General features: G+C 39.6%; 1 protein-coding gene across 5 annotated transcripts in view; it reads right to left on the bottom strand.

The window, feature by feature from the left end:
- Positions 1-20,396, bottom strand: part of plekhm1 (pleckstrin homology domain containing, family M (with RUN domain) member 1) — a 64,990-nt gene extending 44,594 nt beyond the window's left edge. For 4 of the 5 annotated variants that reach the window (XR_010016601.1, XR_010016602.1, XM_063038084.1 and 1 more), the window contains exons 1-4: positions 20,259-20,396; positions 12,071-12,150; positions 9,155-9,399; positions 5,691-6,338 (exon numbers count right to left, since the gene is read on the bottom strand). Coding sequence is in view for 3 of the 5 variants with exons in the window: in XM_063038084.1 (XP_062894154.1) it covers positions 5,691-6,338; positions 9,155-9,399; positions 12,071-12,139 (962 nt within the window). In the remaining 2 variants the exon portion in view is untranslated. Of the gene's footprint in view, positions 1-5,690; positions 6,339-9,154; positions 9,400-12,070; positions 12,151-19,679; positions 19,738-20,258 lie in introns of all 5 variants that reach the window. The other variant, XM_063038083.1, reaches the window with a different exon arrangement.
- Between the last annotated feature and the right edge of the window lie 6,673 nt (positions 20,397-27,069).

Below are 27,069 nucleotides of genomic sequence, written 5' to 3'. Positions count from 1 at the left end.
AAAGCAGCTTTGCTCAATACAAATCTTTATAGATTGGTTATGTTGGGGAACTAGTTAGGGCCATGGTTTGCATGTTATTACAACACAAATTTAAGACGCAGACAAACTTCTGTTGAATTTGAATATCATGCTTCACAGTCTCTCCCTGCTGACAGAACCAAAGCTTTTGGCAAGTTCAATAAAGGCCACGTTTGGCAGTTGGTGCTGCAACCTGCACTTCCCCACAAGTTGTCGTTGAATGAAGACTATCTGTAGTGCCTCAAGATTAGTTTGAAGTACCTCAAAACCAATAGCAGGTGAGCCAATTATGGAGTTCATTAAGATCACAGCTGATTTTGCAATCTACTTCCACTTTCACACCACTTCAGAAAAGAGAAAGCAGAAGCAGTACAAAGATCCTGAAAGAAAAAAAACATTTCGCTGAAAGGCAGATCTGAGATATAAATGTTCTAAATAGATGAAGAGCAACAAAAAGGGAAGTACACAAAACGATAAGAACTGCATTTTTATAATATTTCAGTACAACGTCTGAAGCCTCCGTCAGTCAGAGCCGATCATGGATATTGTGTCCTGGCTATCGAGATACACAAACCTGGGAAGTAAGATATGGAGAGCAAGCTGTTGCCATGTAGCAGCTCCCCCTGTCCACGCATCTGATGAACCCAAAGGAATGGCAGAAACCGATACAGTTTGGTACCAGCAGTGTTGCAGCAGTTGCCAGTCAACATTAAACTCAATGTAGGACTGCCTTAGAGACTCCAGCTCCAGATTTTTCCCCTTGGAGTTTACTCCCAAAGCCTTCCCCATGAGTGGATACAGCCACAAGGCAGCGGAGGTTTGTGATCAGATTTCCTTCTCCTAGATGAGCTGCCAACCACAGCTGATGAGCCTCATCTGCCAGTATGACGACAACCTAACTATTGATTATTAAGGAAAGGTAGAAGAGTACTTTATGAAAAATAAAGTTAGAAGGAAAATGTCCTCTGGTCCTAGACTCCCCCACTATAGGAAACATCCTCTTCAAATCCACTCTATCTAGGCCTTTCAATATTCAAATAGTTTCAATGAGATTCCTCTCCCACCCCTCCCCAACTTTTTTCTAAACTTCTACAAGTACAAATATTCCTTCTATGTTAGCCCAAGCATACCTGAAATCATTCTCACGAGCCCCCTGTGGACTCTCTCCAATACCAGCACACAACTTTTTTTGATGAGGGGCCCAAAATTGCACATAATGCTAGTGCGGTATCACCAATGACTTATAAAGCCTCAGCATCACATCCTTGTTCTTATATTCTAGTGCTCTCGTAATGAATACCAACACTGCATTTGCCTTCCTTACCACTGACTCAAGTTAACCTTTAGAGGATCTTGCACAAGAACTCCCATGTCCTTTTGATTTTTAATTTTTCTCCCCATTTAGAAATAATCTATACCTTTACTCCTTCTACCAAAGTGCATGACCATACACTTCCCTACCTACATTCCAGCTGCCACTGCTTTGCCTGTTCCTCCAATTTGCCCTTCTACAGACATCCTGCTTCAACACTATCTGCCCCTTCACCGATCTTTGTATCATCTGCAAACATGGCCACAAAGCCATCAATTCTGTCATCCAAATCATTGACATACAACTCGAAAAGCGGCGGTCCCAACATCAACTCCTGCAGAACACCATTTGACACTGGGAATCAATGAAAAGCCCCCTTTATTCCCACTCTTTGCCTCCTGGTAGTCAGCCAATCTTCGATCCATGCTAGCATCTTTCCTGTAATACCATGGGCTCTTAATTTGCTCAGCAGGTTTATGCACAGCATCTTTTCAAAGGCCTCTTGAAAATCCAAGTAAACATTATCCGCTGACTCTCCTTCATCTACCCTGCCTGTTATTTTCCCAAAGAATTCCAACAGATTTGTGAAGCAAGATTTCCCCTTAAGGAAACCGTGCTGACTTTCGCCTATATTATCATATGTCTCCAAGTACCCTGAAACCTCTTCCTTAATAACGGACTCCAACATCTTCCCAACCACTGAGGTCAGGCTAACTGGCCTATAATGTCCTTCCTCCTGCCTCCTTCCCTTCTTAAAAGTGTTGAGTGACTTTTGCAATTTCACAATCTAGTAGATTCTTGAAAGATCATTACTAATATATCCACAATCTCTTCAGCTACCACTCTCAAAACTTTAGGGTGTTGTCTATCCAGTCCAGGTGACCTACTTACCTTCAGACCTTACAGCTTCCCAAGTACCTTCTCCTTAGAATAGCACCTAAACGTATTTCTGCCCATTCTTCTAGCATCTCCCACAGCAGAGACTCATGCAAAACACTTATTATATTCATCCGTCAATTTTGTCCCCCATTACCTCACTAGCATTATTTTCCAGTGGTCCAATACCCACATTCACCTCTCCTTTACTCTTTATACAGTATATCTCAAAACATTTTTGGGATCCTCTGATTTTTTTTGGATTGTTTACCTTCGTAATAAATTTTTTTTCTCCTTATGGTTTTTAATCGTTTTCTACTAGTTTTTAAAAGGCTTCCTAATCATCTAACTTCCCACTAATTATTGCTATATTAAATGACCTCTTTTTTGCTTTTATGCTGTCCTTAACTTCGCTCGTTACCCTCAGTTGCCTCATCCTCCCTTTAGAACACTTTGGCATACATCTATACTGTGCTTTCCGAATTGTCCCCAGAAATTCCACCCATTACTGTTCTGCCATCATCCCTGCTAGTGTCCCCTTCCAATCAACTTTGGTCAGCTCTTCTCTCACGTCTCTGTAACTCTCTTTACTCCACTGTAATACTGATACATCTGATTTTACCTTCTCCCTCCCAAACTGTAGGGTGAATTATATCATATTATGATCACTGTCTCCTTTACCTTAAGCTCCCTAATCAAATCTGGTTCATTACACAACACCCAATCCAGAATTGTCTTTTCCTTCATGGGCTCAATCACAAGCTGTTCTAAAAAGTCATCTCATGAGCATTCTACAAATTCCCTCTCTTGGGATCCAGCACCAACCTGATTTTCCCAATCAACCTGCATATGGAAATCTCCCGATACAATCATAACATTGCCCTTTTGACATTCCTTTTTTTATTTCCCGTTGAAATTTATATTCAACATCCTGACTACTGTTTGGAAGCCTGTATATAACTCCCATCAGGATTTTTTTACCCTTGCAATTTCTTAACTCTACCCACAGCAATTAAACATCTTCCGATCCTATGTTACCTCTTTTTAATGATTTGATTTAATTTTTTATCAACAGAGACACCCCACCCCCATCTGTCTGTCCTATCGATACAATCTGTATCCTTGGATGTTAAGCTCCCAACTACAAACAATGGGTAGGCCTTTCATTACAAATGGTCGCTCATGTCAAAACTTGTCTTAAACAGCATTAATGCATAATTTTCACATTGAAAAGACAGTGACGAGAACTGCAAGCTAAAATACCAAGCCAGCATGGACATTGTTTAATGCACTGCAGTGATGATTGATAGGCAATGTTTACTTAATGTTATATTAACTTTCCTACACTGTCTTGACACATATTATGCATGCGAAGACTTTTTTTAAGAGAAAGAAAAATGAGCAACTCTTTGCCTATCTCAGCTATAACAGGGAAATTGACCTGTGCCTTAGACAGACTCAAATGGTCTGAACAGAGCACATATCTAGACAATGCAATTCATTTATGCAACAAGTTTAAGGGCCTTGTTTTCTACTTATTTTGAACAAAAGCATCACCAACAGATGAAAAACTGGCCTTGACTGCAAGACAAACTGGTAAGAGGGGAAAACAAGAAAATAGCATCAAATTATCTTCATGACTCCAATCCTCTCTTAGGAAGCAACATGAGAGATTTATCATCACCAATTTGGGTATAAATTAAGGCCAAAACACTGCACAAGTCACACCATGTAAGGAGCATAGAGTTCAAGATCGAAATAGATTAAATTGTAATGAGGCATAAAACAAGAAACACAAGCAGAGGACGACTATAATATCCCCTTAACTGGTTCATAAATCAATATGACAGAATTGATTTTCTACCTCAATTCTTTCAGCATTCACAAATAGTGATCAAACATTTACAAGAAAATTTCCTGAAATACAGGTTTACAAAATAAAATTTCTAACTTCTGAAGGATTTCTGCTTAACCAAACATTATCACTACCTCTTGATTCACAGCTTCTCAATATCTCCTGTTGAGATTCAACAAAAATCTTATACTGTATATTTCATTGAGATCACCTCTCATTCTGCTAAAGTCCAAGGAAAATGTATCAACACAGGGAAATCCTATACTCTAGAGAAGAGTAACAAGAGAAAGTGTTATACGTGTGAATCAACATGAGATTAGGTTGAGCTAGGGTAGAACTGGGTTTTCAACAGCACAATTTACAAAATGAATTCACCATTTTCAGAATGTGCCACACACTGTTTTATTTTTAAAAAACTGGAATCAAGCCAATGTTATCTAAGTGCAAGGAATGGGCCCTAATGTACTGTACAAAGTAAAGCCTGAACTTCAAAGGCAAACTTCAGTTATTTTGCTATACCAAGAAAGGAGACAACTTGTAACCTAGTACAACTTTTAAAAACAATGATCAAAAGTTAGGTGACTATCATGAATGGAATGTCCAAATGATGAACTCCCAAACAAAAAAAGCTCAAAGTATAAACAATTCTGAAATGTGTTTTTAATCGATTCAAAATCCTTGATGGATCCCATGAAAAACACTCAGATCCTGTATATCACTATTAAGTTACAGATTTTTCTAGTTAAGTCAAAGGTAAAATGTTGACAATCCAGGGTAGGAAATAATGACAAGTTGTCTGAGACACCAAAAAGCAGTAAGAAACTGCTGCCTCTGATGCAGAATCTAAAACTGTGATGCATAATATCAGGATAAAGAGCAAGGAGCAAGATAAAAACAGAAGTCTGAGGATTGAACTGAGGGTTGAAAACCTTTGTAATTTTCTATACTACAGTACTAGGGACTTCTGAATGTTCATTGCTCATTTATTAAGAGCCATCTTGACTTTTTAAGACACCAGGGGAATCAGTTAATATGGGAAACCAGCGAGCAAAGTGGACAAGACACAGGATTGGACACAAGTGTACTGAATGGTGGAGCTGGCTCAAAAGGTCACTGTGGTCATTTTCAGCTTTTATTTCTATGTTTGTATGGGAAACATGCTGATAAAACCACATGACTAAGTCTTGAATTCGATGGCGTTTGAGCTGTCAACTGACATAACTAGCACCCAAAATCAACTGTCACAAGTCCTACACCACAATCCTTATGGACCAAAATAAACTTCATTTCTGACAAATAAATTGCCAATTTAATATTTTTTAAATATGATAGTATCCACAAAGTTAATCTTCCAGAGAATACAGTGTAAAATTCCTTAGATTTTTTAAATGACAATCTGACCAAAATAAAAAAAATTCTGGAAATACTGGAAGTATTTACTTGATAGCTCAATGCTGGAATGATTTAATATCTAAAATGCCAATTCTGCTTCTTTTCCCGCAGATGCAGCTTGAGCTGCAGAACTGCATCATTCTCTTTTTCTGGCTGTCAACCTAACTTGTTTTATAAGTGAAAAGAAAATGGCATAAAGTACAGCAATGAGACATAAAAGAAAAAAGTGAAACTTACACATGCAGAGATTTGCTGGAGCTCTCAGCACTTGCAATGCCTTTGTCTGTATCACATGACCACAATTCCTCAGTAGTTTGGTCAGGACTTTTCATTCCATTGGACTGAAGGAGACTGTCAGAGCTCAGACTGGAAGAAAGCTGGGATGATCCAGTTGTCTCCAAACTTAATGTAGAGGATGCAGATTTTAGTTTGCCCAGCTGGTGGCTGCTGTGCATAGCTGTGGAACTGGTATGAGTCACTTCAATTATATCAGAACCAGATGACTGAGACACTGAATCCCAAGAGCTTTTCCTTCTTCCTTCATTAAAGTTTGGCGATATGGCTTCTGACAGTTCTGGGCTGGAGCATAAGCCAGCCAATGCAAGGGGAGTGGCAGTCCATTCATTTAGCACAGCTGATTTATAAGACAAAGTAAATGAAAGAGATGACAGACCTTGCAGATAGCTCAGTAGAACTTCACTGTCTTCTGAATCCAGAAGCAAGGCCACAGGATGATAGAAGTCATTTAAGCTGTCCTTCTCACGAAGCAGGGACACTAAGTAACACTCCATCAAGCCATCATTAAGTGCAAGTCTCACCCATGCCCGACACCGTCCAACATCAGTGTTAATAAAGTTCAACTGTTCCAGCTCTGTCACAACATCGCTGCAAGATAATTTTTAAAAAATAGAATCAGTATTTGAAAATATAATTGCAAACAAATTTGCAGTTAGAGCTTAAAAAAAAAATCCTAACATCACTCTTGCCAAATAACAATGGCTCAGATTTTCTAGAGTAGCATCAGCAATTCCCTGCAGTCACAAAGTTCAGGATTCCTGTACAGAGCTCAGAAGTCCCAGTGCAGCAAGTGGTAACTAGTGAGCAATGCACACAAAAGATGGTCGATGATTTCAAGGGAAGTGAACAGCTCTGTTGCATGAACATAAGTATTAGTACTTTCAGTAAATTTGAGAGTTTTGCTGATTATACTCTGATATTCAACTCTTCATAAATTTCAGAAGTCGAGCATAAACCCAACCAATCCCCTTTAATTAAACTGTTGAACTGGTTTAGACTTACCTCTGGAACAATAATTTGATTAATTTCAATAGATAGAAATGACAGTGGGGGTGATGGGAATTTATTTACATTTTTTTCCAAATTATTTACATAGTTTTAAATTTGGGTTTAAAAAAATTGTCATGATTTTTCCAAGTATAACATGATTAAGCATGATTTCTTAAAGTGTAAACCATTCAGAAACATTCAAAAATTTTCAAAGCACTGACAGCTGGCTGAGCAAAATAGCACAACTTAACTGGTTGCCAATTTTGTTCTCCATGTCTGTAGGATAGACTTGCTCTAGCTCCTTCTCATGCTGGGATTTGCGTGTGGAAAACCTAGGGTGGGGATTGCTCCTGCAAGGAAGTTGTTCAGAAGTTGTTTTGGCTCTTTTGAAGCCAAAATTCGATTCCTGATTTCTGCATTTATACATAATATGCAAGGAAAAGGGCTGCTTGTTACTGTTATCTTCTGTGTTAGCAGACTTGTATAAAATTGTTTGGATAATCTGCTCCACAATACACTAAATGAAAATTAATATAACTAGCTTGAATTATTCATTGTTCAAAATTAAATGGCACATAAAACCAGTGAGTGGTATATTAAAAAGATGCAAGAAGAAAAAAAATCAATCGCACATCTATCCCATTTTATTTAATGAACAAAGAAAATGCCATTTCTCTAAAATAAAATATTAAATATTAAAGCTACAATCAGGCAAATCCGGCATGGGTGGTCCCAAGCCCAGCTGTAAAAGGAAGAGGGTTCACCATGCGGTTAGCAACTCCATCCTGTAAAACCCAATGCTACAGAAATGCCAACATAAGCTCCAAAAACCTCATCCCTAGGAGAGGAAGGACACACCAAGATGGGCTACACCTGGTAAAACTTAAAAGACTGGCCTAGGACAGAGGACTCTGGCGAGCTGATGTCAGTGGCCTATGCTCTAGTAGGGATGATGAGAAACTGTTAAATTTACACCAATAAACACCATGCAGTACCTACTCTATGGCTAACAATGCCAAAAAATGAAGTGGTGAATTATTTTCATAACAATTACATGCACAATATATAATACAATGAGTTTTCCAAAAAAAATTTTAATACTTGTGTATTAGTACTTAAGTCCTGTAAATGGACTCGATGGGCCAAATGGCCTAATTCTGCTCCTATGTCTTATGGTAAATAAGAGTCACTGATTAAGCACTAAATGGTTCATCGAGGTGAGTAAGCATACAATTGTTTAAATAACAAAGCAGCTTAGGAACACATCTCAAGATCACATAATGAGTCACATTCACACCAGAATAAATCACTGACAGATTTCAAATGGAAGTGGTTATCAAAAATAATAATCACGTGCCCTACTTCTGAACCTAGCTCGAGATAAAAACATTCTACTGAATATTTTAATAGTTTATGATGGTGCTAAGGGAGAAAAGATGTCAAAGCAAATAGGCACAACAGTTTTGGACGTATTTCATAAGAGACCACAAGAGCATAAGACATAGGAGCAGAATTAGGCCATTTGTCCCATCAAGTCTGCTCCGCCATTCAATCATGACTAATCCTTTTTATCCCCTCCTCAGCCTTCTCCCTGTAACCTTTGATTCCATGTCCAATCAAGAACCTATCAAGCTCTGCCTTAAATACACCCAATGACCTGGCCTCCACATCTACCATGTTCAAGCCCCTCAACATTCAGAAGGTTTCCATGAGATTCCCCCTCATCCTTCTAAATTCCAGCAAGTACAGGCTCAGAGCAGGGGTGCTCTGCACTAACTGCCTATTTACATTTCCATTTCTCCTGACAGTAACCCAGCTACTCACCTCCTGTAGCTCTGATCAATTATCTCCTCACTTTTCCATACAAGTCGAAGGTCATCCAGCTGCTGCTCCAGATCTCCAACATTGTCTTCAAGGAGCTGCAGCTGGATACACTTCACGCAGATGTAGTTCCCTGGGAGACTCTGGGTCTCCCAGGACTCCAACATCTGGCATAAAGAACACACAACTGCCATTTACTACAGTAGGTACAGTAAGACAGGAAAAAAAGGAACCTTAACAAAAGCTTATTCAGTTCTAATTTGTTGCCTTAGCCTTTGCTTCCCAAATGTCAGAAAATGATTGGCTTGAACCAATTCTGCACCCTATTGATTACAATTCAGCAGCTACCAAAAACAAACAAATACACTTCCCACAAACCAATTTTGTGCTCAGCCCCCAACTATATCTTGAAAGCTAATTATGCACAAAATTAGGATAGTTAAAAACCTAAAAAATAAGTAACATCATGTAATAGAAATCAAGAAAAATTGTACATAATTACTCGGTGCTTTTAAACCAATGAGGACCAAAACTCACATAAAATTTGCATTCAATTTTGAGTTAAGTGCTGGAACAAAATTGCAGCAACTTACTGGTGAGTGACCGTTTTAAGCAGAGTCCAAAAGACAGGCTGTGGAAGAGGAGCTCGACCGCTTCTCTGCCCTTGCTTTCCTCCATTTGTTTTAATGTGCTTCGATTTCAATCCATGCACAAATATCGATTCCATGACACAGCACAGCAGATTTGCATCGCAATCATCACTGGTTACGACACTGTCCGTATTTACATACCGCTTCTGTAAGCACTTCAGGGAATGGGCCAGTTTTTTCTTTATTCGCTGAAAACACAAAGTTACTTAGTTCTATTTCAAAAAAATCATACACAAGAGCCACGAATCTAACATCACAGTCAGCAATTGGTTGTTCACTCACAGCTCATCCTAAAATAAAATGGCAGAATGATTTCGAGAAAATCATTATAGCATCCACACCAAAGCAAAACTGCAAAAACCACATACCAGGCATGTCAGGTATCAGTTGGAATCAAGCAAATCCCTGGAGTACAAAAGATGCAAGGACACAATTAAGAAGGAAACAAGAAGGGCAAAAAGGCCACGAGATATCATTAGCAGACAAAGGAAAACCCTGAGAGGTTATATATTAAGAACCAAAAGGGTAACTGGGAAAGGAGTATATCTCATTAGAATCATTGTTAAAATACAAGGATGAAGTCTTCAATCATACCTCTTGTCTATATTTACTATGGGAAAGGTCATGGAAACAAGGAATTCAGGAAAGAAAATACTGATGCCCTGGAAATTATGAAAGAGACAGCCTTGGCGGGTTGAGACACTTAAAGGTGGGTAAATCCACAGGGCATTACCTACTGCATCTTAAAACACTGTGGGAAGCCAGGAAAGAAATTGCTGGGGCCCTGGGAGAGGTACTAGAAGACTGGAGAGAGGGTAATATGTGCCTTAATGCCATAATAGCATAGGAGTTAGCATAATGCTATTACAGCTCGAGGCATCAGAGTTTGCAGTTTAATCCCCGCGTTGTCTTTAAGGACTTTGTATATTCTCCCTGTGGATTGCATGGGTTTCCTCCGGGTGCTCCAGTTTCCTCCCACAATCCAAAGACGCACCAGTTAGTAGGTTAATTGGTCATTGCAAATTGTCCCGTGATTAGTCTAGGGTTAAATCGGTAGGTTGCTGGCAGCGTGGCTCGAAGGGCTGGAAGAGCATATTCCAAGCTGTACTCTAATTAAAATAAAATAGATTACTATTCTGCTTTTATTAAAGAAGGGCATCTGGTGCTGGCAGAATCACATATGGTGCTGAGGAGGCATACAGCAGCGAAGTATCAGCTGGTAGAGTGGTATTGAAACAACAACTTTGCACTCAAAATCAAGACCACCAAAGAATGAATTGCAGTTCTCTCTGGCCAAATCTGCAACCTACAAATCAGTGAACAGGAATGAGGCAAGGGCAGTGGAAACAGACAAAGCAGAAGTCTTTGCTCTTACCATGTGGTTGCAGGAATGGAGGTGGCCATTTTGTGAAACTGTTCTTGCCATTGCCATTTTGTGAACTATTTGGTGAACTGGTTCTTGCTCTGGGATAACTTAATCAGAGTAGTTGAACGTGGACACAAAGAGTTTCTGCTAATGATCTGCTAAACCTGAGAACATTCTCAGATAAGAAGCTGTTTATCATGTAGAGTGGCAGGCATGCAGAAGGAACAGCTTGTGATCTGATTGCCTGAGTCCAGAGTTTAGATGACCTGATTAGACTATTTTAAACCAGTCTTAGTTGGACAAAACAAAACAAAAGCTTGTTCAGAAGGCTGGAAGAAACAGCCCTAAAGCAATACTGCTTGTAACCTTGGGTTAATGAAAGTGAAACATCATAGACTGCTTATCCTTATCAGATCAATCCCTGCTCAAAATTACCAGAAGGGTGCATCGAGTACAAAAAATGAGACAACATGTAAAAGGAAGCATATGATTAAGAGGAAGTACAGAAAATATTCACAGGGACATTACCCTGGTGAGATTGAGTTATAAGGAGACTGGAACTGTTTCCCCAGGAGCACCTGAGGCTGAGGGGTGACCTCGAAGAGGTTTATAAAATCATGAAGATAGTAGATAAGATGGGTGATCAGAATCATTTTCTCAGGCAGGTTAGTCTAAAACTAGATTGCATAAATTTAAGGTAAGATTTAAAGGGAACCTGAGGGGCATGCTTTTCCACAGAGAGAGAGGTGGGTATATGGAAGCTGTCAGTGGAAGTGACAGAGCAGAGTACAATTATAACATTTAAAAGAGATTTGGAACACACTGTACATGAATAGAAAAGGTCTAGAGAAGGATTGGTGAACTGCTTTGAGAGATGTGCCCAAATTGGCAATAATCTTCTAAAAAAAAATCTCTTGCATGCTACAGTAATTTTGAGCAGGGATTATCACTGATTAATGAGGTAGTAACAATAATTATGGACCTTTACTTTAAAAGGGAAAAAGGATGTCCTTTTGCTTATTTGCATGTATTAATTGTTTTACTATTAATAAAAGTATATCAGATAGATTGAAGTATAGCAAGTATTTTAGAAAATTATTTTTTTAAATTGAAAAATAACATTTCTAGTTGCAACAGTTTACTATCCAAACACTGATGTGTACACTAGGATGTAAGGATTTCAAAATGTATCCTCCAATGTCACATGCTCTCGCCACCATCTAGCTGGTGCCAAGTCAGCGTGAAACATTTCTTGTGAAAACATCTCACTGCTCTCAGGTTGTAAAAAGTGATTTTCTGCTTCACTTGGACACATTGATCCATTATTATAGGGGATAAAAAAGATGGAACTGTTCAACTCAGTCTAAAAGAAATATTCTACAAATCATATCATTTGGGTTATTTAGTTCATTTATTCAACTTATCAATAATAACCTTTACAAATGAAATAACAGACATGTATCTTATTTATTAGTTAATGTACTTCCCCTTACCTGTTTAACTTCTCTGGGTGTGACAGAATTTTCAGATGTGTGTGTAGAAATCATTGTGTATGAGTTCATTCACATGCCACCTTTAAACAGAAATAGATCACAGAATGAAGAATGAAAATAACCAACAACCTAATTACTAATTGCGACACATAATTAAGAGAAATGGATTCACACCAATTTCAATAGAATGCCAAACTAAAGATCAAGAAGTCAAGGATGATCAACATATACATAATAGAGCCAATCTATTTCTTGAATCCAACTCCAGTAATCTAAAGCACAAGCATTCAAGCTGTAGTTTAAGTTTTACACTTCAAATAAATTTGCCAAAAAGATATGCTCATCATCAACACAGTGAAAACTGAAATGATGGATCAAACTCTACCAGTCAAATACTGTTCAAATGACGGAACCAAATGCTATGCACTGCCCAAAATATAATGTTGAAAACCAGAAGGCCTGGTAGAAACACAAGGTTAGAATATGCTCAAAAAATATCAATGATTCCACTCAGAGCTTATACTATTTGAAATGTCAGCAAGTCTGCTACACGCATGAAGCCCAGTCTGACAAAAATTTCCCATCAATTTCACAAGGCAATTTAAACTTCGTTATGATTCACAGCTGCAATGAAGAAATACTTTATACTTTATTGTCGGCAAACAATTGATACCAGAGCGTATAATCATCACAGCGATATTTGATTCTGCTCTTCGTGCTCCCTGGAGTACAAATCAATAGTAAATATTAAAATTTTAAATTATAAATCATAAATAGAAAATAGAAAAGGGAAAGCAAGGTAGTGCGAAAAAAACGGGAGGCAGGTCTGGATATCTGGAGGGTATGGCCCAGATCCGGGTCAGGGTCTGGGTCAAATACAAAAAGGTTTCACAATTTTAAAATCGTGTTTGGGGTAATATACTTTTAAAGTAATTCCAAAAGTGCTGAAGGAGTTATTTTATTTTATTTTTCTAATTAGCAGAGTGAAAATTCTTGACAGTTTCCAAAGGTGGCAAAGATAAGGATGTTGCTTCATCATTTGACCAACTGTTTTCCTACCTTGTGCCATCAGATTGAGGGGGCCTTGGTCCACCAAATTCTTCCTCAGGGAAAGAAAGACCCTGACTTTTTGATTAAAAGTTTGCATGTCAGAACAAAAAAAGGTACATCACAGGATCAGGCCCTTCAACCCATGATTTTGTACCAAATTTATTAAGCAGAATGACACTAATTTCTTTTGCCTGCACATGCTTCATAGTTCTTCATCTTTTCTTGAATCCTATTTAAAGACTTTTTTTGGTCCCTATTGGCTCTAATTCCCTTAGAACATAACAATACAGCACAAGCACTTTGGTGTTGTGCCAAACTAATTGAATGCCTAACTACACTAATCGCTGCTGCCTACACAACGTCCATTTCCCTCCATTCTCTGCACATTCTTGTGCCTATGAACCTGTTAAGCACCTCTATCATATTTGACTCCGCTACCACCCTAGGCAGCACACTCCAGGGACCCACCACTTTCTGCAAGAACCTCGCTCTGCACATCTGCTTTGAATTTTCCCCTTAAATGCATGCTCTCTAGTATTAGATATTACATCCCCAGGAAAGATACCAGCTCTATGCCCCTCAGAATTTTTACAAACCTCAGCCTCTGCCACTCCGGAGAAAACAGCCCAAGTTTTGTTCAACCTCTCTATATCACATGCCTTCTAATCCTAGGTAGCATTCTGGTAAATCTCTTCAACACCCTCTCCAAAGCCTCCACATGCTTCCTTTAATGGGTGACTGTAATTGAATGCAATACTCCAAACGAGGCCTAAGCAGTTTTATAAAGTTGCATTATAACCTTCTGACTCTTCAACACAATGTCTCAAATTATGAAGGCAAGCATATGTGCCTACTTTACCAGGTTATCAATCTGTGCAGCCACTTTGAGGCAGCTCTAGACTTGGAACCATCTGCACGTCAACACTGTTAAAGGACCTGGCATTAACTGTGTAATGTCTCTTTGCATTTGATCTCTCAAAGTGCAACACACCCCATTTGGCCTTTCCCCATTCTGTCTACATCTTTTCCTCAATATCCCAGTGACTATTAGATAGTCAAAAGCATAACCGCAACAGAATTTATTCAGTGTTACAGCAAGGAGTAGGCCCTTCCAGCCATGCCACCCCACAACCGATTACCCCTAACCTTATCATAAGACAATTTACAATGACTAATTCACCTTCCCGGTACAGCTTTGAACTGAGAGGGGAAACTGGAGCACCCAGGGAAAACCCATGCATTCCATAGGAAGGACATAGAGAGACTCCTTACAGAACAGCGCCAGAATTAAGCTCTGAACTCCAGAACACCCCAAGCTGTAATTGTGTCGCAGAATGATTGAATATTTCTAGAGTCCTACACATATTGATTCATTGGCTGAGACTTCTTTGAAGTGTAGCTGTGATATTGTTCTTGATTAGTAGTGCAACTCCTCCCCTAAAACATCAAAACCCTGGAACATTAAGCACCCGCATACACCTTTCAGGTGGATTTCATGTACCTCAGGGAAGAATGCAGGCAATATCCTACTTAACAAAATATAGAACAGAAAGCATGTGAAAGCAGTGCACAAGTTTTACTTCCACCAGCTCAAGCCTGTTGTTCCTATTAGTGATTAGGCAATTAAAATGTGGAACATCAAATGGTGCAACACATGCAGGAAGAATGGCTAACGCCTACTTTAACAGGGTTGAGAAGCTAAATGGGAAAACACAGTTTGTAATCCACAATTCCACCCCCCCCCCACTTACTCTTAGAAGTACTAAAATGCAAGTGCTCCAGTGCCATATTCAAGTTTGCTGACGACACTGCTGGCATAGACTGAATCAAAGGTGGTGATGAATCAGCATAGAGGACATACAAGCTCGAAACCAAGGGGATAACTTCACTCAACTTCACTTGCCCCGTCACTGAGATGTTCCTACAGCCAATGGACTCACTTTCAAGGACTCTTCTTCTCATGTTCTCAAGATTTATTATTTCTCCTTTTTGCATTTACACAGTTTGTTGTCTTCTGCACTCTGACTGAACACCCTAGTTGGGCAATCTTTCATTGATTCTGTTATGGTTATTCTTCTATAGATTTATTGAGTATGCCCACAATTAAATAAATCTCAGTGTTATATATGGTGACATATGTACTTTGAACTTTGAGCTGCCGATTCCCCCAGGTGTTTTATGGCAATATGAATTTAACTGATTTCAATGGAATCACAGGTGTTGGGAAGCCATAACATTTCTCTTTTTTATTTTCTCCTTCAAAATGTATCTCATTGTGAATGTGTAATATGTGTAATTGAAATAAACTACTTCACTCTAACTACCGCAATTGTTTACCATTTAATTCAAAATATTATGACCTTATAACATTAAAATTTGGTATCACACAGCTAATGCAGATCTAAACAGGAGAGGGGAACAAGTACTGATTCCTCAGGCCAAACTAGGCTTAAGATCAAAAGAAACTACAAACCCTATTCTTTGAGGCAGAGTATTTAAAGTCTCTCAGCCACAGCAGGACAGAACAGAAGTACAGTAATTTAATCACTGAACACCATCAGCAGACTAATCCCCAGAATAACTAAATATATGCTAAGTACAGCTCATACCATATGGGGCAGAAGGGAGTTGTGCCCTACTGTTAGCTGTTTTGGAAAGATTACGATAATCTTAGCAAAAAATAAGGACACAAGTCCCACAAGCTTTCAACATGCAAATCAACTGTTACATTTCTAACTTTTAAAAAGCCAAAATTAAAACATTACTGGCACATAGCTTTAAAAAATTGCAGTTAACACAAACGTGCACATCCACAGGATGTAGAGTAGCACTTCAGCTGCTGGTGACGAGGTGTCCCACAACAACTGGTGTTAGGTCCGCTTCTTTTCATATTACGTCATTAATTTGGATAGTTGAATTGATGGCTTTGTGGCCAAGACAAAGATAGGTGGAGGGACAGGTAGTATCGAGGAAGCAGGGACTCTGCCGAACGACTTAGATTAGGAGAATGGGCAAAGAAATGGCAGATAGAATTCAGTCTAGGGAAGCGTATGCACTTTGGTAGCAGGAATAAAGGTGTAGACAACTTTCTAAACGAGGAGAAAATCCAGAAATCAGAGGTGCAAAGACACTTGGGAGTTCTCATGCAGGATTCCCTAAAGGTTTATTTGTAAGTTGAGTTGGAATTATGTATCGCAGTGTACTGCTGCTGCAGAACTGCAAATTTCACCATATATGCCAGTGATATTAAACCCATTCTGATTCTGGATATAGACCACCTTCAGGCAAACTGGAATAGCTTAAACTGGCATGATGATCAGCACAAACATCATGGTTTGAAGTAGCTGTTCATGCGCTGTGTTCATATTACAGAAGCTTACAGGAACAGGCCCTTCAGCCATGATGCTGTGCCAAACTACTGACCCCTAAATAAACCAATCCCTGTTGCCTGCATAATGTCCATATCCCTCTATCTTCTGCACATTTATGTGCCTAACAGCGTGTTGAACTTATCCCCTACCACTGTCCCTGGTAGCACATTCCAGGCACCCACCATTGTTATAAAAAACCCTGCTGCAATCATCGCTTTTAACATCACCCTCATCTTAAATGCATGGCCTTCGGTATTAGACATTTTGACAGTGGGGGAAAAAATACTAGTTGCCTATTCTATCTTTGCCTCTTACAATCTTATAAACCTCTAACAGTTCTCCCCTCAGCCTCCATCGCTCCAGAGAAAACAACCAATGTTTGTCCAGCGATCTCACTGAAACCTACCAAATGGTGAAAGGACTAGATAGGGCAGATGTGGAGAGGACGTTTCCTATGGTGGGGGTTTCCAGAACTAGAGGGCACTGCCTCAAAATTGAGGAGCGATCTTTGAGAACTGAGGTAAGGAGGAATTTTTTTTAGCCAGAGAGTAGTGAATCTGAGGAATGCTCTGCCACAGACTGCAGTGGAGGTCAAGTCCAAGGGTATATTTAAGGAGGAAGGTGACAGTTTCCTGATCAGTCAGGGCATCAAAGGATACGGCGAGAAGGCAGGTGTATGGGGTTGAGTGGGATCTGGGCTCAGCCACAATGGAATGGCGAAACAAACACAATGGGCTGAATAGCCTAATTCTGCTCTTATGTCTTATGGTCTCTCCTTATAACACATGCCGTTTCATCCACACAGGATCCTCCTGGTAAACCTCTTCTGAATACAGTCCAAAGCCTCCACATCCTTCCTATAATGGGGCAAACAGAACTGAATGTAATACTATAGATGCAACCAAACCAGTTTTCGAAAGCTGCAACACAAGTTCCCACTCTTAAACTCAATGCCTCAATTAACTGTTTATGTTTTATACATCAAGAAAGGTGATACAATGAATGCCATCAGTCCACATATTAAAACAAACTTATTGGTTTTGAACTTTTGTTTAGGGCATGAAGGGATACGGGGTCGGGGGAGGCAGGAGACTGGGGCTGAGAGGGAAAATGGATCACCGATGATGAAATAGCAGACTCGACAGGCCAATTGGCCTAATTCTGCTGTCGCAGGAAAGCAGTATCTATCATCAGGGACCCCCAGCACCCAGAACATACTCTCTTCTTGCTAATGCCATCAGGAAGGTAACACAGGAGCTTCAGGACTCACACCACCAAGTTCAGGAATATTTATTACCTCTCAACCATCAGGCCCTTCAACTTTCGGGGATAACTTCACTCGCCCATCACTGAACTGAACTGACTTTCAAGGACTCTTCATGTCATGTTCTCCATATATATTATTCTTTCTTTCTCTTTGCATTTGCAGCTTGTTGTCTTTTGCACACTGGTTAAACGCCAAAGTTGGTGCAGTTTTTCATTAATTCTTTTATGGTTATTATTCAATAGATTTACTGCGCATGGTCACAAGAAAATGGATCTCAGGGTTGTATATCGTGACAGATATGTACACTGATAATAAATTTACTTTGAACTTTGGAAGAACAGCTGTTAGCTAAAACACAAGTAGGAGCTGACGGCATAGATAAGGATAGAACATGCTAGGAGCAGTCCCTTCCCAGATGGGATATTACAACAAGATGTTAGGTGATGAGGTTATCAATCAGCTGTAGGCTAGTCAAGAACAGCAAGGAATAGGAATAGTTTGCAGCAACTATTCGTATATTTATCGTGTGACTTCAGGAGTTGGTCTGATATTGTATCATTCTTAGCTCATACAAAATAGATACTTTTACCAACATGTACTCACTCTTCTTGCAACACTTATATGCAGTGATGTTCTTTCAGTGACAGGTTGCAAAATGCCACTTGCTGCATTCTTAAATTGTATGTTGTGGAGAGTTAACTCATATGTCTTATTAGTCCTATCCTGCTTACAATGAAGAATAGGCACAAGATTGACCTTAATCACACTTAACACCTTCCACAATTGATTTGTTGCAAAGCCAGCAATGAAGATTTTAGCTCGACTTGCAATATTGACACCATTCAAAATGCACTTGCAAGTGCTAGCCTACATTGGAAAATAAGGACCACCTAAAAAAAATTCAAGACAGAATCAATAGCACAGTACACCACCATAATGTAGCAGTTAATGCACCCCTATTACAGCTCAGAGAGTTCAATTCCGATGTCATCTGTATTTCCTCCCTGTGGAATGAGAGCACTTTCTCCAGATGTTCCGGTTTCCTCCCACAGTCCAAAGATGTATCGGTTCATGGGTTAATCAGTCATTGTAAATTGTCCCATGATTAGGTGAGGGTTGAGTTTGGGGTTGCTGAGGCAACATAGCTCGAAAGGCCTACTCCACGTTTTATCTCCAAATAAATATTGGTCCCTTAAAACAATGATGAAACCAAATATTAAAATAAAAACACCCGAAGTACCAATGGAAACAAAGAACACACTTTTCAAATGACTTAAAATTGCGATTGTGTGTTTAGTATGCAGTTGACACATGAGGAAGAGCAATGAAATTTGAATTTTTATCCTAGTATTGTAAATCACATGGTGTAAAACTCAAAAAGTTGGTCCAGAAATATAAATTACTGTATTAAAAGGTGGATTAATGAATAACAGAAATTAGATTGATTTAACATGATTTAAAGTTATAACTACATGCATCACATGGTGTCCCAGGAAGTGTGATCAAAGAACATTTCAGAATTAATGCTTCAATGGCAGAGCAAGGATTTTTTGCTTAAAGAAAAACATTTGACAATGTTTTGAAATGCTACAAACAGACCCATCAGAAGCTTTCCAAGAGTTTCCTAGTATTAGCCATCAAACACTGATGCACGAAGTGTCACCATCATAGTTGTTCCCACACATTAGCTCTCCAAGTATATTTCCCACTGAGGTACAAAAGAGGCAAGAACCACAGTAGAACATAGAACATCACAGCACAGGAAGAGGTTATATGGTCCATGATACTGTGCCATGATTTAATAAACTTTCCATTCCATAACAAAGGCAAATCATGAAAGCTTCCTACGATGAGTGTCCTTCTGATAATAAACTCACTCTACAGTTGAAAGTCCCTATTAAAAAGGCTGTACAATCCTCACCTTTACACCCTGTAGGTTTGACAAAGCAGTGCACGTCAAATGTTTTCGTCTTCGCAACCTGAGTTAAAGTAAAAGTGAAGCTCAAAGCGGTTGCTCTGACAAGAACCTCAAGAGAGCAGCACTGTCTGAAATTTTACCTATTTATCAAGCAAGATTCAAATCTTAAATCAGTGTTGATTTTTTGTACTTATAAGGAAGTTGCTTCCAAAAAGCACCACAACGTTAAGATTTTAAACACCTAAATACTAACATTATTTAACCGAAGGGCAGTTCACGAGAACAGGAGTCGTTTTATTGAGACAACGTTTCATTTACAAACCCTGAATCTCACTAGAAACTCGGCCCAGGTTTAGTCAACTATCTCCAGGAGCAACTAGGAGTCAGATACAGCTTTCCCGATGTCCCAGGACGGCAGTCTGTGACACACAAGGTCCGGAAGAAGACGGGGAGCTTACCCCAACCACCAACCCCAGTGAGGTGCACGTCCCACCGGCCCAACGCCAACGCCTGTCCCGCGGGCAACAATCTCCCCGGTTTATTTACTACACCCAGCCTCTCCACCACCGGTCGCTTCCTTACCCTGCACGTTCGCTGACAGGTTTCCACACTCAGCTTAACCCGGAACCGCCCGACTCCACATCAACCACTTCTTCCCATCGAGTCCGCCGCTATCCCAGGTCACAGCGCGTTGACAACACATTCCTCCAGTATCCCATCATTCCCTTCCGTGGTCAGCCGGCGCACTGAAGGACCGGTGCCATCTAGCGACAAATGAATGTCAATACTTCACATGGGAAGAGGAATAATAAATCACCAATGCCGGAAATTTTTTTTTAACTAAAATGAGCGGGCATAGGTTTAAGGTGCTTGGAAGTAGGTACAGAGGAGATGTCAGGGGTAAGTTTTTTATGCAGAGAGTGGTGAGTGCGTGGAACGGGCTGCGGCAACGGTGGTGGAGGCGGATACGATAGGGTCTTTTAAGAGATTCCTGGATAGGTACATGGAGCTCAGAAAAATAGAGGGCTATAGGTAACCCTAGGTAATTTCTAAAGTAAGGACATGTTAGGCACAGCATTTGTGGGCCGAAGGGCCTATATTGTGCTGTAGGTTTTCTACGTTTCTAACTATTGATTTATTTAGAGATACCGCGCAGAATACACCCTTCAAGCCTCACAAACCAGCAACACCCTAAGCTAATCATAGACAATTTAGAAAAGCCAATTCACGGACTCACTGGTATGTCTTTGGATGAGGAGGAAACCAGAGCAGCAGGAGGAAATATCAAATAAAAACAAAAACGAATCTCTAGTCTATTTTATCTGACATCTATTTGTACCAGACACGAGGAAATCTGCAGATGCTGGAATTTCTGTCCCCCTCACTTACACCCCTTGCCCATCCTCTGGTTTCTTTTTCTTCTTCTTCTATTTCCAGCTGTTTAGACGCATCTAGGCATATTACAGCCCTCCACAGGAGGTATAATTAATTATAGAACTTCAAGGAACTCAAATTCTGGAATACAACCTAGTCTCGCGTATAAACTGAATGATAGACTCTTCAATCAGATGTTGATTCTCTTGATGGCCAAACAAAAATTTAATAGAAAACCAAAATAAATTTAAGCCAGATAGCCTCTTGAACAACATGCTTCTTTCAATTTTATATTGATTACAACTCAGCAAAACATGCTGGACTGTCTCTGGACTACCACAGTCACATAATCCAGTAGGATGTTTTCCTATTATCTTGAAATAATAGTTTAGCCCACAATGCCCCAACCCAAGTCTTGCAAGTTTCACCATATCTCTACGACTTAAAAGGTAACAGTCTGAGACCTTTTTAACTAGTGGGTGACTAGAAAAATAATGCCTGTTCCTTAATTCATTTTTCCAATTCTCCTGCCACTTCTTCTCTATACCTTTTTTAATCCTACTTCTCAATTCTGCTCTGCCTAGGAGAACTCTAATTTCTACTTGCCTGCTCTGTAAGGAAGACTTTGCAATGCCATCCACAATTTCATTTCCCTCCACCCCAGTGTGCCTAGGTATCCATGAAAATCTAACTGCACAACCCATCTTCCCTATTCTAAACAACTCTAAGAGAATCTCAGTAACTATGTCAGGATGAGCTTTTGATTTACTCCCTTTTATAGACTCTAAGGCAGCAGCAGAATCCGAACAGATGATAACCCTACGTGGTTGAGAGTCTTCTATCCACCATAAGGCCCAGAGGATTACTAATAATTCTGTTGCAAAGACAGAAACACCATCTAAAACCTGGTGACCAATCTTAATTCCAAGTTGAGACACATACATCCCAAATCCTGCCTACTGCTCTCTGGGTCCACCGAGCCATCAGTAAAAATCTTCAGATAATATCCCCATTTATTATTTAAATATTCATTTATGATCGATGCTGTTGAAATTGCACTGCTTCCTTTAAGCTGAAAAAGGAGGAATAGGTCTACTTCTGGTTCTGGAAAGAGCCAAAAAGGGATGGGTGGCAAGCAGATTTGGTCAGCTATGTCTTCCTTGGTCAGTTTGAATTTCACAGCCCAGTTATTAACCAAATCTAAAAATGGGTATCTTTTAATTTTACTTTGGTGCTCCGACTTCCCCTGCAAAAGACACTTTGATGGACAGCTGTGATTGAATCCATTTAATTTTACCCAATACTGCAGGCCCAACCGAATTCATCTTAAATGTAGAGGCACTTCTCCCATCTCCACACATAATGCCGGGACTGATGTTGTTCTAAAAGCTCCACAACAGAGTCCAAACGCTTTGGACTGCACAGTGTCTAATTTTCCAAGCACTGCCGTAGCAGCGGAACCATAAGCAATACAACCATTATCTATAACTGATCTAATCATAGCTAGATATATTAAGTACATAGTTTCCCACCCTGCTCTCCAGTGGCATCCAGCAATACTTCTCATAACATTTAAAACTTTCTCACATTTTCCAATTGTTTTATCTATATGAACCCTCCAAGTAAGTCTTTTATCAAACCGGACACCTAAAAACCTGAATACCTTGACTCTTTCTAGTGGAGAATCATACAGACACAATTCACAATCAGGAATCTTTCTTCTGAAGCCAAAAATCATGTATTTGGGCTTAGAAGCAGAAATCCTGAAAACCCCAGTTTTCAACTGATCTTAAACCCTTTTGTACCTGCCTTAATATATACTTAATGTTTCTTCCACTTTTCCAGATTGCACCATTGTCTGCAAACAACGATTTGCCAAATCCTGTCCCTACCTGATCAAAGATATCATTTATCATGACATTAAAAAGAACTGGACTAATGACACTTCCTTGAGGGGTACCATTACCTATTTTAACTGACTTGGAGCTTGTTCCGCCTATTCTTACTTGAATTGTCTTTTCCTTAAGGAAATCTTTGATCCAATTAAACATTCTACCTCTAATTCCCGCATCACAGAGTTTAATAAATAATAATGCATAGTGAGTCATATGCTCTTTCAATATCTAGAAATACACTTACCATTGCCTTTCTATTTTGAAACGTTTTTTTTTAATATCATGATCTAAAAGGGCAACAGATTCCATTGTTGATCTTCCAGTCTAAAACCATTTTGATAGGCAGCAAAATGTCCCTTATTTTCTAAAAAAAAATGAACAAGTCTGTTGGTCACCATTCGTTCCATAGTTTTACAAAGCACTGACGTTAAAGCTATAGGCCGATACGAACTAGGACTAGACGCATCCTTACCTGGCTTTAAAACTGGAACTACCACCGCATGCTTCCATTCTACTGGTAATTTTCCTTCTTTCCACACTGAATTAAACAATGCTAGAATTTCTATTAATACAGAGTCATTTAAATGCTTAAGCAATTCATAACACAGTCCATCCCTACCAGGAGAAGTGTTTGAACCTGATTGGACAGCTTCCTGCAACTCATGAAGGGAGAAAAACAAATTTGTGGAGCTATTATCATCCAAACTCCTGTCCAATTTCCAACTTCCCTTTAACATAATTTCCTTTCTCAAATCACCTAACTCTCCAGAATTGTGTAATGCTTGGAACACCTCTACAAACATATCAGCCTTTTCTTTATTGGTTACAGCTTCAATATCTCCTTCCAGCAAAGCTGGAGTAGATGGTTTCCTATTTATCCCTGACCTTCTGTGAATGATCGTCCATAGCTGCTTTATAGGTGTCTCAGGGCCCAGGGTTCCACAAAATCTTCTCCAACTATCCCTCTTTGCATTTTTAATTACTCTCCTTGCTACTGCTCTTTCCTTTTTATACTCCATAACGTTATCTACCACTGGCTACTTTCTTAATTTCCTGTAAGCTCTATTTCTGTTTCTTACTGCTATATCACAATTTTTATTCCATCACGGAACTAATGCTCGAGCCTTAGGAACATTCGGTAGTGGAATAGTCAACTGAGCAACTTTATGAATTATAGAACAGAGGGATTCATTCCAATCGTCTATGGAGCCCTCGCTATTAATCTCTTCTATTACATCCACAGCTTTCTCCTGGTACTCATCCCAATGGGCCAAAGAAAAATTATACCCAGCAGCCCTCTCCTCAACTTCTACTATCAAATTTCTACCAAATCGACATAATATAGGATAATGATCACTTCCTAGTGTGTATCTGTCCATAACATCCCATTTCCCAACCCTGGCTAAGTTTGTGAAAGTGACTAATAAGTCTGACTACAAGTATTCTTTACAATATTAAATTTTGTAGGCCTTCCATCATTTAGCAGTACCATGTTGTATTTATCTAGAAACTCCTCTATTACCACTCCATTACTATCTTTACTTTCACTTCCCCATATTGGATTATAGGCATTGGAATCTCCAACCCAGATTACTGGGGATCCTACCTTATTCATAATTTCATCCAAATCTGATAACATCATATTACCTAGATTATAAAAGTTAATCAAAGTTGTTTGATCACGAGAGCTCCAAACCTCCACAGCCACAATTTCAAGGTTAGATTTAATATCAAGTCTTCTAAACTGGAGTCCTGTTTTTATGAAAGTTGCACACCCTCCACCAGATTTACCTATTCTGTCAGCTCTCAAACTATCATAGCCAGGGATCACTAAATCTAAATGAGGCTTTAACCATGTCTCCTGTATACAGATCAAATCAGACTTGTCTTTAAAAGTTCCAACAAATCTTTTTAATTCTTGACCATTTGCAGATAAACTTCTTGCATTCCATTCCAATATTAAAAACATCCAAATACTAATTATCCACATAAAGCTCCTCCATACTCTCTGACCCTGACAACTGGGAAGTATTCAGTGATTATTTGTCTGTCATATACTCATGTAATTTTTCTGGTAAAACCTGATTCATATCAAGGAATCTCTCTGCATCTCCAACAACTACTTTTATCATATCCGACCTCTTGGCTGTAGTTTTAGCCCCGACCAGTACATCAACAACAAATGCCAAAAAAGACTCTTTAGTCATCAGCAACATTCCTGAAGGAACCATAGTTGGAGGACTCGGAATGAGCTGACTCCCCATCGTTCCAATCTTTTCTTTACTTATCCTTTGCTCTCTATCAACTTCCTTTACTGCATCAGCATATGATATTTTTTGTTGTTTACTAACAACCTGAATCTGCTTTGCCTTACTAAAATACTCACATCCTCTGAACGCCGCTATATGGTCCCCTCCACAGTTACTGCATTTAGGCACCGCTGCCTTACATGCTTTAATATCATGATCCTCTCCACATTTCATACATCTTCTTTTACCTCGACATGAACCAGCAACATGTCCAAACCTCTGGCAATTATAACAGCACAAGGGAGGTGTAATATATTCTCTAACTTGATAAGACATGCACCCAAGATAGACTCTAGTTGGAAGAACATCACCTGCAAAAACCAGAAGAACGGGGGAATCCCAATTACCACCTTCTCTTGATTTTAATCGTTTGGCTTCAATCACTCAACCACCTTTAATATTTTCCAAAATTTCCTTTTCAGTCATGCCAGACCAAATACCATACACTACCCCCTTAACTCCCTTCCTTTCTTTCGGAGTGATACACTCCACTTTCACAACCAGTTTTCCCACCATTTTAGCACTGTTATATTGGTCAATATCTTTGCAACAAATTTTCAGCAATCCATTAGACAAAATCTTGGCCTGGAATCCTTTAGTCATACTTTATTGATCCTGGGGGAAATTGGTTTTCGTTACAGTTGCACCATAAATAATAAATAGTAATAAAACCATAAATAGTTAATAGTAATATGTAAATTATGCCAGTAAATTATGATGTAGTAGATGGGAGACATTGTCCAAGATGGCATGCAACTTGGACAGCATCCTCTTTTCAGACACCACCGTCAGAGAGTCCAGTTCCATCCCCACAACATCACTGGCCTTACAAATGAGTTTGTTGATTCTGTTGGTGTCTGCTACCCTCAGCCTGCTGCCCCAGCACACAACAGCAAACATGATAGCACTGGCCACCACAGACTCGTAGAACATCCTCAGCATCGTCCGACAGATGTTAAAGGACCTCAGTCTCCTCAGGAAATAGAGACGGCTCTGACCCTTCTTGTAGACAGCCTCAGTGTTCTTTGACCAGTCCAGTTTATTGTCAATTCGTATCCCCAGGGTATTTGTAATCCTCCATGTCCACACTGACCCCCTGGATGGAAACAGGGGTCATAGGTACCTTAGCTCTCCTCAGGTCTACCACCAGCTCCTTAGTCTTTTTCACATTAAGCTGCAGATAATTCTGCTCACACCATGTGACAAAGTTTCTTACCTCAGCCCACCTATGAAGAATTTACTCTTTGTCCATGTTCAGTGTGTCCCCATAGACTTCTTTTAGTGCAACGTAGAAGTTCCTTAAATCATACCTATCTGCAATTCTTCAATCTCCTCAGCTTTATTGCTCAGCCAGGAATCCTGCATCTGGTGCAGTTTGTGTTGTATAGTCCTTTGTATGTTATTGAAGACATTCTCCTTTGAGATGAACTTAGGGTCCCTGAGGAAAGCTTTGTGGAGATGATGTTTCTCATCCAGCAGTTGTTTGATGTCAACACAGCTTTCATCAAACCAGTCCATGTGCTTTCTGGTAGCAAGCCCCAGAATCTCTGTAGCAGTGTTGTAGATCAGCTCTCAAAAGATTGGTCAAGCAATTTCCATATTCTGATTGTGCAGTTGGTGAAGATTAAGTGGTCTTCAAGAGTGTGAACATAAGTCTGCTTTATGTTACTGCTTTTCAGCTATCTTGGGGCTTTCTTTCCTTGTGGGTGACTCGGGCTGGATATGGGTATTCTGTTTAGAACCAATGAGATGATGGCCTGTCCAGCATTCAGCACTCCTCATAGATTTTGTTACCCTAATGCATCCTGCCTGTCT

Source organism: Mobula hypostoma, chromosome X1 (genome assembly GCF_963921235.1).
Source record: "Mobula hypostoma chromosome X1, sMobHyp1.1, whole genome shotgun sequence".
Taxonomy (NCBI): Eukaryota; Metazoa; Chordata; class Chondrichthyes; order Myliobatiformes; family Myliobatidae; genus Mobula; species Mobula hypostoma.
Note: the sequence above shows the minus strand (reverse complement) of the source record. Positions and strands in the feature narration are given on the sequence as shown.